A 16,846-nucleotide genomic window follows, 5' to 3' on the forward strand; every position below is an offset into this window, starting at 1 on the left:
AACATCGGGATCATGTTTCCTGCCTTTCGCATGTCCAATTCCTTAATAATCTTATACGTTTCAATAAGATCCCCTCTCATCCTTCTAAATTCCAGTATATAAGCCCAGTCGCTCCATTCTTTTAACATGTGACATCCCGCCATCCGCGGAATTAACCTCATGAACCTACGCTGCACTCCCTCAATAGCAAGAATGTCCTTCCTCATATTTGGAGACCAAAACTGCACACAATACTCCAGGTGTGGTCTCCAGAGCTCTGTACAACTGCAGAAGGACCTCTTTGCTCCTACACTCAACTCCTCTTGTTATGAAGGCCAACATGCCATGAGCTTTCTTCACTGCCTGCTGTAGAGAATGGTCATTACTGCCTTTAAACTCATTACTGTTCATTACTGCCTTTAAACTTTTTCAACAACTTTCTTGATCTTGTCGAAGACACTGGATCAACATCAGTGTTCAGCACATGATATAACTTAAATTGAGATATTAAATATTGCAAATAACCTTTAGTTGATTAAATCCATAAAACTGCAACAATATTCAAATGTGGCTCCAAGGAGATGACTTCTTGAAATATAGATGACTGCTCCCACATACTAAAATCAATTTTCTTGCCATATTAAAAGAAGTGAGGACGATCTTAATTGCACATTAGACTTTTTCATTTGGAACTGTAGCTGCCCATTATTGAAATTATTTGCTTTAATCTTGCTTTAATCTTGTTTGCTGGCAAAAATCACCCTTAACAATTTGCACAATGATCATCCAAGATCTTAATTGTCCCTTTTGCTATATTTGCACTAATCTTTAATGAGTTGTAATGAAATGTCATATATTTTGCATATACTAATTAAAAAAATGAAGAATGTTTTGGACTCAAAATGGATTGAATTGTTTGTTGGTAAATGGATAGCGTAAGCTTTTACAGTTTCTCTTTTAAAATTTTCTGTTTTAGGTTACACGCCTGCATTGGCCTGTGCTCCAAATAAAGATGTGGCAGACTGTTTAGCCCTCATTCTAGCCACCATGATGCCTGTTTCATCCGGTAGCACTTTACCTACTCTAAGTTTTAATACCATTAATCACTACAGCAATCCTTCAAAGACTGTGTCCTTTGATTCTCTACCAATAATGAGAAGCGATCATAGTTCTTTCTGCAGTTTGAACAGTATAGGCAGAGAAGATGGCTATCCTTATGCTGAAGATGATGAACTAAATGATTCTGATTCAGAGACCTACTGAATGCACTGATTTCAGTTTTCACAATGAAAGTCCTAGAGCATGCCCATAAATGGATGGGTATTTTTAAAACGAGCGCCTTCTAAACTCTGTCAGCCAAGTGGAAAAATAACATTATAGGTTTAAAGTTGAATTTATCAGAAAACACAGAAGACTGCAGGTCCACGGAACAAAAAAAGCAAGTGGCTCAAAGTGTGTAAACAATATAAGAAACTACAGGCTCTTTCGATAAATGCCAATGTTATGTTATTTTAATGCTTTTTATTTCTAGTGCCAGGATCCATTTCAACAGTCTACACTGGTTAATGGTTTGAAGAAGAAGATTTTATAAGCTGGGTGGAATAGCACTATCTAAATTTGGGCAATCAAATATTCCTGAATCCAGGGCATTACTGTATTTAGTGAAGAAAATGGCATTTAAAGAATAAAGCTGGTATACATCACATTATTCATTTGCATGGTGATTTGCCAAAGGGACCAAATAAACTGATTTTTCAAAATATATTATGTAAAAAAATTTAAAGATTTATCTGTATCTGAAGAACTCTCAAGCTGCAACTTTTAGAACTTTGCTTTGACAGTATTAAAGTGAAAGTGTTCAGGATTTTGATGTACATTTGTTGAGCAGTTCTAGATCTTGCTGGTTTTGCATGTCTGTGGTAGAGGCGTTGTGAGAGGGAGGGAAGAGAAAATTGAAAACTGTTGTTAGCCAACACGTCTTTTTCCGACTATCCTAGTTTGACTTAAGACCAATGAATGTGGTGCAGCCAGAGGAATGGATAATTTAATGTAGAAATCTGCTATATTTATTGCAGAAGCCTGTCCATTCTATTTCACTTCTTAATTCTTAATTTTACAGGTGTATTTTAAGTATAATTGGTATTTTAAAATTCAGATTTGTTGATACTGGAGGTCAAATATGCCACAAGATGTTGGAGTCTTGGAAAGGAAGATTGCCTGGAATTGCAGAGTAGAACATTTTAGTTTTGACTGCTCTTCACCTTTTAGATAATAAACTATTTTGCAGTTATTGAAGTCATGTTTGTACAACTGTGTTTGATTTCCACTTACTTCAGTGCCTTCATTATTGTCTGTTTTTATTGTTCTAGCATCTGAACATTAAGGGAGAGTGAATGTATGAAAATGGACCATTTTCTCTGAGATATTTCTTCTTCCCAACACCCCATGTGAAATAGGCAACAATTAGTTGCCTGTTGATGATTTACTTCTATTTGGGAAGAATTAATCTAGAATGTAATGACTGGCAGTGAGGCAGGCAACATTTCCATCCAGTTAGCGCAGCTTTAGCATAATAGTACTGCTTTTACTTCAGTTCTGACTGAAAAGACTGTGTGAAGGACATTTACCAGTTAGCTGCCCAATGGATATATTAATATAAAAATACTACTTGGTACAAATTAGTTTAATTAAAATAGTGCTCCTGAAGTGTATTGTATGTAGTTCATTCCATTCCAAACAGCAGGCCTGGAGAGCACAATTAATGACTGGATTCAGTTCAGTTTAATCCTTTTAAATCACTACATTCTTAAAAGTTTACTGTTGCATTTCATTCAGCAGTTCTTTATTTGGTTGTCAACCACAATATGAATTTTATTTGTTATTCCACTTTTTTTTAGTTTTGGCGTGACTTTTCAGCAGTCTTGGGCAATAGCCCTTAAAAATCTTCCATCAAACCATGGTATTTTAATAACTGGAAACCTGTAAAGTATAAACTAATTTCTCAATGATAAAGTGTGAAACAGGATAAAATTTATGATTTAATGTACTTCTGGTTTGTTTTATTTCCTTGAAGTTAAGAATATAGCATGTATATAGATATTGAGACTGCTTGGTTATCTACCTGCATTCTTTAAATACATTGCTGAGATTACTGTATATTTTATGGATAATAAAACAAATGTGAGTTGTATGTAATTAAGCATGTGGTTTAGTGTATATTTTACAAGTATTTTGGAATTGCACTAGAATTGCGTTCTAAAGTTCTCAATGCTCCATCTAAGCTTATAATATCCCCTGACAACTTTGACTGAATGCCGGTAGCTATGCTACACAATTTTCTTTTTGATATCGTTATGCACTTTCACTTTCTCAGAACAATTCAGCAGCTCCCCATAAGTTTAACCCATATCCCAGCCTTTTCAAGTTACGGGGTCCTGAATAATAGAAAATGTAACCTGTTCTAAGTTGATGTGTGCGTGCTTTCAAGCTCATCTACCTTCTGCCAGATGGGAGTAACAGAAAGAGGAATGAAACAAGTTTTTGATTATGTTGGCTGTGGTAGAAATCTGGTCTGTGTGATGTAGGCTACATCTCCAATTCCTCGTGGTTTTGAGCTGTTCACAAACCAAGTTTTGATGCAATCTAATAGTATGCTTTCTAGGTTGCATCTGTAGACGAAAGACTCTAACAGAGTCATTGGAGACCTGCCAAATTTCCTCAGTCTAGTCACGAAGCAGAGGCTTCGGTGTGCCTTCTTGGCTGTTGCATCAATGTGGTTGAGAGATCGTTGGTGATATTATTGGCAATAAATTTGAAGCACTCAACCATTTCCACAACGGCACAATTGATGCTGATTGGGACAGGTACCCCATCATACTTCCTCAAGTTGATAACTAGGTCCTTCATTTTGCTGACATTGAGGGGGAGGTTGTTATCCTGACACCATGTTACTAATTTCTCTATCTCCTTCATGTACTTTGTATTGCCATTGTTTGTGATTTGGCCCACCACAGTGGTGTTATCTGAAAACTCCAGTGATTGATGGGATTTAATACAGAGAAATGTGAGGGGTTGCATTTTGGGATGTCTACATGGGCAGGACCTACACATTGAATGGTAGGGAAGTGGGAAGTGTTATAAAGCAGAGGGGTTTAGGTGTGCGGATTCTTGAAGGAGGAGTCGCAGGTAGACTGGGTGGTCAAAAAGGCTTTTGGCATATTGGCCTTCATCAGTCAAAGTATTGAGTATAGAAGTTTGGAGGTCGTTGCAGTTCTATGACATTGGTGAGGCAGCATTTAGAGTATTGTAGACACAAAATGCTGGAGTAACTCAGTGGGACAGGCAGCATCTCTGGAAAGAAGGAATGAAAAGATAAAGAAGTCTGAAGAAGGGTCTCGACCCGAAACGTCACCCATTCCTTCTGTCCAGAGATGCTGCCTGTCCCACTGAGTTACTCCAACATTTTGTGTCTTACGTTCGATTTAAACCAGCATCTGCAGTTCTTTCCTACACATTTAGAGTATTGTGTTCAGTTCTGTGCATCATGTTATAGGAAAGATGTTGTAAAGCTAGAAAGGGTACAGTGAAAATTTATGGGGATGTTGCCAGGACTCAAGGGTGTGAGCTACAGGGCGAGGTTGAGTAGGCTACGACTCTATTCCTTGGAGCACAGGAGGATGAGGGGTTATCTTATAAAGGTGTATAAAATCATGGGAGGAATAGATTGGGTAGACGCACAGAATCTCTTGTTCAGATTAGGGGAATCGAGGACCAGAGGACATAGGTTTGAGGTGAAGGGGAAAAATTTAATAGGAATCTGAGGTTTAACTTTTTCACACAAAGGATAGTGGGTGTAGGGAAAGAGCTGCCAGAGGAGGTAGTTGAGGCAGGGACAGTTGCAAAGGTTAAGAAACAATTAGACAGATGGATAGGACAGGTTTAGAGGGATATTGGCCAAATACAAGGTAGACACAAAATGCTGGAGTAACTCAGCGGGTCAGGCAGCATCTCGGGAGAGAAAGAATGGGTGACGTTTCGGATCGAGACCCTTCTTCAGACTGACAGGCATGTGGGGCTAGTTATGCTGGGACATGTTGGCCAGTGTGGGCAAGTTGGGCGGAAGGGCCTGTTTCCATGTTGTATGACTGTAGACAGAATTGAATTAGAACAGAATTTGTCCATAGTCATGAGTGTATAGGGAGTTTAGTAGGAGATTGAGAATACTTCCTTGTGGAGTATCAGTGTTGAGAATTATTGTGAGTCAAAGTCGAGGATCCAGTGGCAGAGGTTTGCTGATTCCTATGTCCCCGGAGTTTGCAACTGAGTAAAGTGCAGTGGCTCAAGGCTGGCTGGGAGGGTGGAGTTAATGTGTACCATCACTAGTCTCTAAAAGCACTTAATGATGGTAAATGACAGAACCACTGGACAGTAGTAATTCAGATGCGCTACCTTGCTTTTCTTTGGCACTGGGATGATAGTGGTCTTGAAGCAGGTGGCATCCTCAAAATGGAGTATTGAGAAGATAAAGATGTCTGTGAATATCTCTGCTGGCTGAATTGCACAAGTCCTGAGGACTTGTGTCCCGCGACTCCATCTAGACCAGTTGCTTTCTGTGGATTTGCGCTCAGGAAGGCAATCTTTGCGACTGTAACCATTGCACCCGAGACTGGCGGGGCGAGTGATGTTCCTCCACCGATATTCAATTCAAGGCAGGCATAAAATGCATTGAGTTCATCGGGAAGGGGCTCATTGCTGTTAGTGATTCTGCCCGCTTTTGCCCATTATAATGTGCAAGCCTTAACACAATCTACAGGTGTCATTGTCTTGGAACTCCAACTTGGTCTGGAATTCCCTCTTGGTATTATTAACGATTCTGCGAAGGTTAAAGATAGATTTCTTGTACTGTTCAGGATTGTTTGACTTAAATGCCGCAGACCTGGACTTATGAATTCACTCATGAATTCTCTTTGGTGCACAGGCCTCCGCACATTTGCTGAACTCTGTGACAGCAGTGACATATTCGTTTAGGTTGGCTGTAGATTCCTTGAATATGGACCAGTTCACCGACTCAAAGCAGTCGCGAAGTACCTCATCTGTGTCCTCAGACCCACTGATGTATTGGTGGAATAGGCTGCTGGACACTGCAGCAGCCCGAGTCTCGATTGGATGGCGTGCAGCTCCAAGAGGCGTGCAACAGTGGAGGACATCGCCCCACGAGGCTGACCCCTGCAACTCCAACCTAGTGCTACTGCCAGGACATTGGGCCTTCAAGGCCAAGTTAAGACTCTATATTTTTAAGAACTTTGAAAGATCAAGATGGTGCCAGAAACGTGGCAACTCTTGTGTGCTGCTTCAGTATAATCTTACACTCTTGTACTTAAGTATGATTATGCTTGCAAAAATTGAATTTCATTGCACCTAGATACATGTGACAACAAAGTACTGTTGAACATCTATTCACAGATGTGCTATCTTTTGGATGAGACTTTCAAAAAATATCAAGTAAGCATTAAAGATTTCAAAGCACTCTTGAAACACAAAGCAAGAGATCTTCTCCGGGTGCCCAGCTAACCATTTATCCCTCAATCTTTTTTTAAATCTCTTTGCTGTTTATGTGATGATTATGTGGAAATTGACTGCAGCTATTTCAATGTTACAAGTGACCACGTTTCAAATAGGTTTTTTTGTTGGTAAGTGCTTAAGGATATCCTAAGCCATGAAGGAAACTCCTTTTGCTTCACACTTCTTATTCTGCTAAAACATTATAAGATTGATTAGTAGACTGGATGTTACAATCCCTAAGGTATGCACTACAATTGTGTTTCAATGCATTACAATTTGTGTGTTAATCAATGAGGAACACGACTTACAAGATGCGTTCCTCACGGTAGCTTACATGGAGATTAACTGCAGAAAGTTATGTTACATGTTGGTTTGTCAAATTAAAATAAAAGAATTCCTTCCTCAATGTGAAGCTCTAGAAATCTAATTACGTATTAGTTTAAAATATAGTTGCCATTGTCAAAAACTAAAGAATGGGAAATATTTCTGTTGCATGAATAAATGTGTTTAGATGTTGCCCAAACTTGAACATTCCCCATACCACCTGATATTGGCAATTCATGCCTTTAATTTCATACACCATTAATATTATTGGAGTTTTATAATTGAACCATTAAGCGTTGCTTGTGTTTCAAATTATTCTTTCAAAAGCAAACAAAAAACAGATGAAGTAAATATGAAATTTAAACATAAAATGCGGGCAAAATTCAGGAGGTCGGGCAGCATATATGATGAGAGAAAGAGTTAATTTGTCAGGTCAACGATCTTTCATTGTTGAACATTGCTCCTTTTCTGACTCGTTCCTACTAAATAAATCCTGTATGTTTCCCCACTAGGAAAATTGAAAATCTGTCAGATTAAAAATGTATATTTGGGTAAATGTTTCTGCCAGATCATGGAATTATCTTGAAATTGTAGGAAAAAAAGACACGTGCTGAAGTAACTCATCGGGTCAGGCAGCATCGCTGGAAAACATGGATAGGTGACATTTCGGGTCAGGACACTTCTTCAAACTACTGGTGGAATTTGTTTACTCTCTAGAAGTGGAATGCAGGAGGAGGAAATCGAGAACAATTATTTAATATGTTGATGCTTTGTTCTGGTGTGACTCAAAATAATGCATTTAAATTTCATTTCTTTGAACTGTAAGCTCTGAATTGAAGACTTCTGCTTTTCATAAGTGGGAGGACAGGAAGTTTAAATAATCGTACAAAGGCAGAGATTGCTATAATAGACAATTAAGGGCCATAACATAGAAGAGGATTGTTTGCCCTATTCTGTCAGTGAAATACTGCACCCATTCATATGCAATCAAGCCGTTAAACTTTTATGTAACAAGAGCTGTGATGTTGTATTTGAAAACCAAGTAATCCACATTAATCAATGGCTAAGATAGTTAATGTTTGATGCCTCTCAGATGTTTTTTGAACAATTTTGCTTTGGTTTTTTCCTGGCTGCAGGTGCTGCTTCACATTTTAGCTTTGTCTCATGTTTACTCTACCTTTCCCTCGGCAAAGAATTACTTTTAAAAATCGGGCTCGGTGGGCCGAAGGGCATGTTTCTGCGCTGTACCTCTAAACTCAACTAAACTAAAGCTAAAAATTGATTACAAATCCATGTTTACTAAGCTCATTATATTTCCTTATCCATTACTGGAGATGCTGCCTGCCCGTCACCAGTGTCAGGAAAGTAAGGCAGATTCCAGATGTTTTTTAGTGCACCCTTTGGACTGTTCATAAAAAAAGTAATTCCTCCAAAATACATTTCCTCTACCATTTATAACTGTAGTTTTGCTCTCTGTAGTGCCAGTCCACATGATTTCAAAATTAACAGCATTTTCTCATAAATTATTAATCATAGGCTAAATTTAAAATGTTTCTGCACTATTTTTAACATTCTGCTGCCATTTTTACAAACTTTGTTTTTATCAGTGGGTATCATTATGTTACACCAGAGACTTGGGGACCAAAGTACAAATTCCACCAACACTGCTGAAGATTTTGAATTTAATTAATTAATGTGGAAGTAGAAGGGTTGTACCAGTATGCTAATCATTATTAACAGTGAAATGTTATAAAATGCAGCCTTGTTCTCTAAAATCTTTGACATTATGATGTTGTCCTCATAGATTGTGACCTATATTAGAGTACAGATTCTAGCAATCCAATTGAAGTGCTTATTGAAATGTCCCAGAAAACTGCTCAAGGGAATTAAAGCACTGATGAAGACCAAAATTAAATGGATCACTTGATATGAACTCAGACATAGATATGGATGGAACAAAGATATACCTAATCCAATTGATCCTTGTGGTTCTCTTCACAAACTCCTGAAAACTTGGGGAAAAATTGAAGGAGCACTCCTGCAAAGTAGCCAAGTCGATAACGGGAGAAGCTGACCAAGGAACAATAGCTGCTAGATTCCTTTCCCACTGATCTTTTTTGCAAATACATTTTCCTTACAGAGGAGACGCAAGGAACTGCAGATGTTAGTTTACCAGTAAAAACAAAGTAACTCAGCAGGTCAGGCAGCATTTCCAGAGAACATGGATAGGCAATGTTTCAGGTCGGCACTTCTTACAAGCCTTCCTTTTCAGATCCAGCAAAAAGCTGTGCTAATCCATCAGGACAGTATCCCTAACAATCATTTACTGTGAGCTTTTCAGAATGTTTGCTAATGATTGTACAATGATCAGATCCATTTACCACTCGGGTAGTGAAGCAGTCTGTGTCAAGACCTAGACTGATCAGTGACAGATTTATTTTCATAGCATTTTACTTTCAAGGCTGTCTCCTACAAGATGAAACCTAACCAATTACCCTTGAAATATTTTTAGAATTGCCATAATCAAATGCGTCCCAGCATAAATACTGCACCTCCAATTCTGGGTTCAAAGTTGGGTGTTTTGCAGTGACCTGACTCCTGATTTCTCAAAGCCATTTCATCATCTACAAGTATCTCAACTTAGTCATACATCATCATGAAAAAATATCAGAAGGCAGTTCTCATGAAAAGATTGACATCTATTATAAACCTACTGACTCCCACAGCTTTCTAGAATACACATCTTCCCACCTTGCCTCCGGCAAAGACTCTATCCCCCTACTCCCAACTCCTCTGTCTATGCCACATCTGCGCCCGAGATGAGGTATTGCATACCAGGACATCTGAAACATCTGACTCTTTAAGGAACAGGGGTTCCCCACTTCCATCATAGATGAGGCCCTTGCAAAGGTCTCCTCTGTATCTTGCAGCTCCGCTCTTGCACCCCCAGTCCTGGCCTTTCACCCTATCAGCCATCGCATGCAACATGTAATCCCCTGAAATTTTCGCCACCCCCAATGGGATTCAACCACCAGCCACATCTTCCCATCTCCACCCCTTATCACTTTCCGTGGAGACAGTTCCCTCTATAATTCCCCGGTTAACTCATCTCTTCCCATCTAAACTACCCCCTTACCAGGTACTTTTCCCTGCAACTGCAGGAGATGCAACACCTGTCCCTATACCTCCTCCCTCAACTCCGTTCAAGGACCCTGAAAGTCCTCTCTATCTAGCTCTCTCTTGAATGCATTCAGAGAATTGGCCTCCACTGCCTTCTGAGGCAGTGCCTTCAGTCAGAGAGTAACTTTTTCAGTCAGAGAGTTGTAAATCTGTGGAATTCTCTGCCTCTGAATGCTTTCAAGAGAGAGCTAGATAGAGCTCTTAAGGATAGCGGAGTCAGGGGGTATGGGGGGAAGGCAGGAACAGGGTACTGATTGAGAATGATCAGCCATGATCACATTGAACGGTGGTGCTGGCTCGAAGGGCCGAATGGCCTACTCCTGCACCTATTTATTGTCTATAATATTTTATGTGCCGTAGTAAAGTTATAAGATTCTGTAGTCTGTGTATTTCCCTAACTGCATTAACTTCTCTTTAAAATTTACAGGTGATTTATTTGAAAATGTTAAGAACATCTTCCAGTGTTTGTACTGATTGTCATTTCATTTTGTCAGCATATCTTCCCGTATTTTGTTCCATGAAATATAGGCAGCTCAATCCTTTTCAAACTGAACTAAACGTCAACCAGTTAAATGTTCATCATTCCAAGTTTTCATATCTCAATTGACCTTGGCATGAGTTTCAGATTTCCAATCCCGTTTGTGAAGAATAGTGCTTCACATCATAATCATCGTTTTATTTTTAAGCTTATATCAAATTGTGCTTGACTCCCCCACAAGAATAGCTTCTCTTTCAACTCCTTTATTCAGCTAAATTAAATCGCAGTAAATCTACTTTACATAAGGGAATACAAACCAGTCCATGCAAACTTTGTACGTCCATAGTTTTAATCATTTACCTTTGGAGCCCCCCTTCAAATAAAATCTGAAGTTTGATGGCCTCCACTGCGAGATTCCTGAATGGGTTGAACCTTAAAAGTCTAAAGAGTCAAGAGTGTTTAATTGTCATATGTATCAGCAATGAAACCCTTACTTGCTGCAGCTTAACAAGCCCATAAAAACAATAACACAAAGATATTATAATCCAAAATACAATAAATGAAAAACTAGGTTACCATAATAATGCAAATACGAATGTCCATAGTGCAGCCAAATGCACAGTCCTGAACTGGACTTTGCAGATGAGTTTGTTTTCCAAGACCAATTACAACATATCCCTTCTCAATACATTCAGCTGTAAAATCAGACCTCGAGAATTAATGGCTGCAAAACAGATATTAACACTCCCTCCCCATTGGCAGTGGAGGATCACATTCTCACCTATGAAGGAATAGTCAGTACTGGAACTAAATTTGCATAATGTGATTGTTTCCCTTCAGTTTGACTCTCAAATCTACAACTGATGGGCTCCCAGTCAACCAAAGACCACCCACTCCCAGTCCATGAACCAACATCACCCCTTCTCCCCTTTTCTGAGCACACCCACCCTTGTCACCCCCAAACACCTTCCATTACCCCCTTCTCCCCCCTCTGACTCCAAACCTTGCCCGTGTTCCCACTGGGTCTTCAATATCCACATCTCCCAACCCCCTCCTCTCTGACGCTGAGCGGTCAGTCCACAGCAGAGAGCTTGCCTTTGTACCTCAGCACCCATAGCTCAACGAGTTCCAGGCTTGTTGCAATATCGAGCTCCTGTTCATTTGCCTCCACAACCATGCTTATTTATTTGGCAAGGAGTCCTTGTCTCCCACTGATGACCCCTTCTTGTGTCTCCAACACTCCCCTTCCTCTTACACATGGAACATAGAAGAGTACAGCACAGGCAAAGGCCCCTCACCCACAATATGCTGAACATGATGCCAAGTTAAATTAATCTCATCTGCCTGCACGTGATGCATATCCTTCCATTTCCTGCTTATCCAGGTGTTGTTGGACACCCCTTGTGGGCTTTTAGCCTCCAATGACCTTTTCATTTCCAATTGCTGTCACCATCTCCACTCCCCTCAACTGCCTAATCTTCCCCTCCCTCCCTCCCTTCCCCACCCCCCTCCCCCACAATGCACAGCATACATTCACTTCACACCAACCCCAATCACAAGTAGAGTGATGGCATTGTGATCTGCGAGTGACTTCTATCTTACAGATGTCAAATGACAGTCTTGGGTACATCCTCATACCCGCTGTCCTCTCCACAGCCCCTGGTCAGTTGCTGGAATGAGTGTCACAGGAAACTACAGAAGCAAATACAATTACGACTTTCAAAACATTCAAAAAGATATTTGGACAGATATGTGGATAGGAAGGGTTTGAAGGATAAGGGCCAAATGCAGGCAAATGGGACTGGCCCAGAATGCCAACATAGCATGGATAAGCTGGGCTGAAAGACCTGATTCCATGCTCTATGACTATGCACAAGCTGTTTTGCCTCATTTCTGATATGAGCTGCGCTAGCTTTTCACATGTCGCTCTTAATTTCAGAGAAGCAACGCAAAGAGAGTGGTGACTGTACTGCACTTTAAGCAAAATGGGCAGCAAATGACATGAGTAGACAGATGGACGTTCTGTTGGCAAGGACACAATTGTTTCATTCAAGACAGCAGTACCGTGAGAACTTGTGGAGTGAAGTGGCACCATGTCACCATTTACTCATCGGCAAATGACAAATTAATTATCAATACAGATCTAATTGTACAGTCTGGTATGTAGATGGTGACGCGACAAAATAAATGTGTATTGTATCCAACAAGTTGTGTGTTCTATGAAATTGCAGGATTTTCTCATCGCAAGAGGCAGCAAATAAAGTTTTGTCTGGAGTGAAACATAATGAGGATTAGTAGCAGTATAGGGGCTCAAATGTAATGAAAGAATCTATAGAAATGATTTGATAAAATTATAATGGATATTGTTAAGATGCACTTGGAGAGGTAGGAATTGATCAGTATCCTTAAACTAAACTGAAAACTAAACTGATCGGGGATAGTCAGCAATATTTTAAGCGAAGGTCCTGTTTTTTTCAAGGATGTGATTAAGTGTGTCAGTGCAGATACTGCATTTGATGTATTCTGCATGGACCATCAGTAAACCCAATGGCAAGATCGCAGATGGGGATTGTTCCAAAAGATAAGAGCCCATGAGATCCGGAGCAATTTGGAAAGTAGGATCTGTGATTGAAGGCAGAGAGCGACAGTAGAGGTTTGTTTTTGGGGTTGGAAGCTTGAGGCCAGTGCTGTGCCACAGGGAGGCCGGTGCTGGGGGGCTGCTGGTTGTTATGAATGATCTGGATATGTTAGAAATATGACTAGTAAGTTCACAGTGGACACAACATCGGATAGTCTTAGGTTACAAAACAATATTGATGAGTTGGTAAGATGGGCAGAGAAATGACTTATGGAATTTGATCTTGGAAAAACATGAGCTGTTGTATTTTGGAAGAACTAATAAGACGCGATACATACTACGAAGCACCCTGTGGACGGAGGGATCATGGTGCATTTGCCCATGGATCTGTGAAGGCAGCAGCATAGGTAGATAAGGTGATTAAGAATGGTTAGGATATTTGCCATCATTAGCCAGGGCATACAGCACAGTAGCAAGGAGGATATTGTGCAACTGGAGTACAATATGTAGTTCCATTTTTGAAATGTTATAGGAAAGAGGTGATTACATTGAAGAGGGTATTGAGGATATTTACCAAGATATTCATTGACGAGAAGAGACTGACTAGGCAAAATTTGTTTTGCTTGTATAGAGGAAGCTGGCTAGGGGACTAATTGAGGCTTACAAAACAATTAGGTGCACAGATGGGGCCGACAGTGAGAAACCCTTGCCCTTAGCTGAGGTGAATACAACCAGAGGGCATCGTTTAAAGGTAACGGATAGCAGTTTTTGAAGGGATTTGAGGAAGAATAATTTAATAGAGCAAGGAGAAGCAGGCCCTTTGGTACAATGTGTCTGACTGAGATGCCCATCTAAGCTATTCCCATTTGCCTGTGTTTGAGCCATGTTCCTCTAAACCTTTCTGATCCATTCACTATTCCAAATGTCTTTCAAATGTTGTTATCGTATCAGTCTCAACAACTACTTCTAGCAGCACATTCCAAATAGATATGTAGAAAAAGTTGCCCCTCAGGTTCCTGTCAAATCTATCCCCTTTCGCAAGCCTGGGTTCTCCAGCTCTCCCTAACTCTGCGATAAAAGATTTGTGCATTCACCTTATCTTTAGAAACATAGAAAATAGGTGCAGGAGGAGGCCATTTGGCCCTATGAGCCAGCACTGCCATTCATTGTGATCATGGCTGATCATCCACAATCAGTAACCTGTGCCTGGCTTCTCCCCATATCCCTTGATTCCACCAGCCCCGAGAGCTCTATCTAACTTTCTTTTAAATTCATCCAGTGAATTGGCCTCCACTGCCTTCTGTGGCAGAGAATTCCACAAATTCACAACTCTCTGGGTGAAAAGGTTTCTTCTCACCTCAGTTTTCAGGCATGTGAATTTTCCGCGGATTTCCGAGTTTTTAAAATCCATTTTTCGTGCTTTTTCCATGATTTTCACATATACCAGCGGAGAAATCGGATCGGCAAAAAAAAGAAAATAAACGATGTATAGACTTGTAATGAACACTAGGGTTCCACTAGAGATCGTTAGGGGTGCCACGAGAAATCCCCCGCGCCCGGGAAGTCCCTAAAAATGTGGCACCTAGGCTGGGCAAGGCAGCCAATCTCGACCTCATTGGGACTTCCACGGCCGATCGGCGGGTTGAATTTGCAACCTGCGGCCGGGGCTCTGGAACTCCAGCCCAGCTGGAGCCAGCACATCTATCCCCATAGTCGACTTCCTTGGCCAGCTGGATAAACCAGCAAAGCTCTGGAACCAAGAGTGCCAGAAAATCAGAGGTGGAACTAATGAGTAAATATTAAATTTAAGTGCTAGATTATACAACTAAATTAATTAATACGGGGTTAAAATATAAAACACAGTGGAAAAGCCAATTACCACCTTTTTGGGCTGATTACCAATTAATGTGCGAATTTACTTCAATGTTATTAGTATACAGTGACATATTCACATTATTTTGTAATGTCCGTTTTTACTTTGAAATGCACTAAAAGTGGCTTGACACTGGTAATTTTGTGTATACATTTTTTTTTAAATTCAAATATTTTGACCCCCGCTGTACGCCTCACGCAAGCGCTCGGCTCGTTTCCTCTTTTGTACCTCACTCACATGCCTGAGTTTTAAATAGCCTCCCCTTTATTCTTAGACTGGCCTTGTTCTGGGCTCCCCCAACATTGGAAACATTTTTCCTGCAACTAGCTTGTCCAGTCCTTTTACAATTTTATACGTCTCTATAAGATCCCCTCTCATCCTTCTAAACTCCAGTGAATACAAGCCCAGTCTTTCCGATCTTTCCTCATATGATAGTCCCTCCATCCCAGGGATTAACCTTGTGAACCTTTGCTGCACTGCCTCAATAGCAAGGACGTCCTTCCTCAAATTAGGAGACCAAAACTGCACACAATACTCCAGATGTGGTCTCACCAGGGCCCAATACAACTGCAGAAGGACCTCTTTGCTCCTATACTCAAATCCTCTTGTTATGAAGACCAACATGCCATTAGCTTTCTTCACTGCCTGCTGTACCTGCACGCTTACTTTCAGTGACTGGTGTACAAGGACACCAAGGTCTCATTGCACTTCCCCTTTACCTAATCTGACACCATTAAGATAATAATCTGCCTCCTTGTTTTTGCCACCAAAGTGGATAACCTCACATTTAATTACATTATACTGCATCTGCCATGTATCTGCCCAGTCACTCAACCTGTCCAAGTCACCCTGCAACCTCCTAACATCCTCTTCACAGTTCACACTGCCACCCAGCTTTGTGTCATCTGCAAACTTGCTAGTGTTACTTCTAATTCCATCATCCAAATCATTAACATATATTGTAAATAGTTGCGGCCCCAGCACCGAGCCTTGCGGCAATCCACTCTGCACTGCCAGCCGTTCTGAAAAGGACCCGTTTATTCCTACTCTTTGTTTCCTGTCTGCCAACCAATTCTCTATTCATGTCAATACCCTACCCCCAATACCATGTGCTCTAATTTTGCTCACCAGCCAATCTTTGCCCCTCATGATTTTATACCCTCTGTAAAATCACCCCTCAGGCTCCGACACCCTAAGGAATAATCTCACTGCCTGCTCAACTACTCCCTGTAACTCAGTCCTTCGGGTACTTGCAATTGCAACATCCTCGTAAATATTCTCTGCCCCCTTTCCAGCTTAATGACATCTTTCCTATCACAATGTGATCCAAACTGAACACAATACTCCAAGTGCAGCCTCACCAACGTCTTATATACTGCATCATAACATCGCAAAATTCCAGTGTGACCAAGTAGTTGCAGAAGATAATCATCTCTGCAGTGCACAAAAGATCATACTGAAGACCCACAGCTGAATGTTTCAGTAGCCAAAACCTTCTGATGTTACTCAGAGGGTTTTGGATTTATTTATAGTCAAAAGTGTGCTACTTGGGGTGTGCAGTTTCAGGAGAGGGGTGCAGGAAACCTCGGACAGGAAGGGAGAGCTTGTGGCAATAGGTCAAGGATTGAGTCCGAGGTTAGGTAGGGGAAGCAGATGCAATGAGGTAAGTTGTGGTAAGTCACATGGTTGGACAATGGATGTCGTGGCTTCAGTGTGGGTGCAGCCATGAGCTAAGGATTTGACAGATTAGGCTGGGTTTAGGTACCATCAATGGCGGCAGAGTGTTGCAGCTGCTAGAGCTCCACACCCACACTGAGGCCCGGGTTTGATCCTAACCTCGGGTCCTGTCTGTGTGGAGTTTGCATGTTCTCCC

General features: G+C 40.8%; 1 protein-coding gene across 3 annotated transcripts in view; it reads left to right on the forward strand.

Moving 5' to 3' along the window:
- LOC144604070 (serine/threonine-protein phosphatase 6 regulatory ankyrin repeat subunit A-like) overlaps positions 1-3,127 on the forward strand; it is a 181,662-nt gene extending 178,535 nt beyond the window's left edge. For all 3 annotated transcript variants that reach the window (XM_078418157.1, XM_078418148.1, XM_078418164.1), the window contains one exon: positions 956-3,127. In XM_078418157.1, coding sequence (XP_078274283.1) covers positions 956-1,242 — 287 coding nt within the window. In that variant the 3' untranslated portion in view covers positions 1,243-3,127. The remainder of the gene's footprint in view (positions 1-955) is intronic.
- Positions 3,128-16,846: the final 13,719 nt, after the last annotated feature.

The sequence above is a fragment of the Rhinoraja longicauda genome, chromosome 2 (genome assembly GCF_053455715.1).
Source record: "Rhinoraja longicauda isolate Sanriku21f chromosome 2, sRhiLon1.1, whole genome shotgun sequence".
In the NCBI taxonomy this organism is placed as follows: Eukaryota; Metazoa; Chordata; class Chondrichthyes; order Rajiformes; family Arhynchobatidae; genus Rhinoraja; species Rhinoraja longicauda.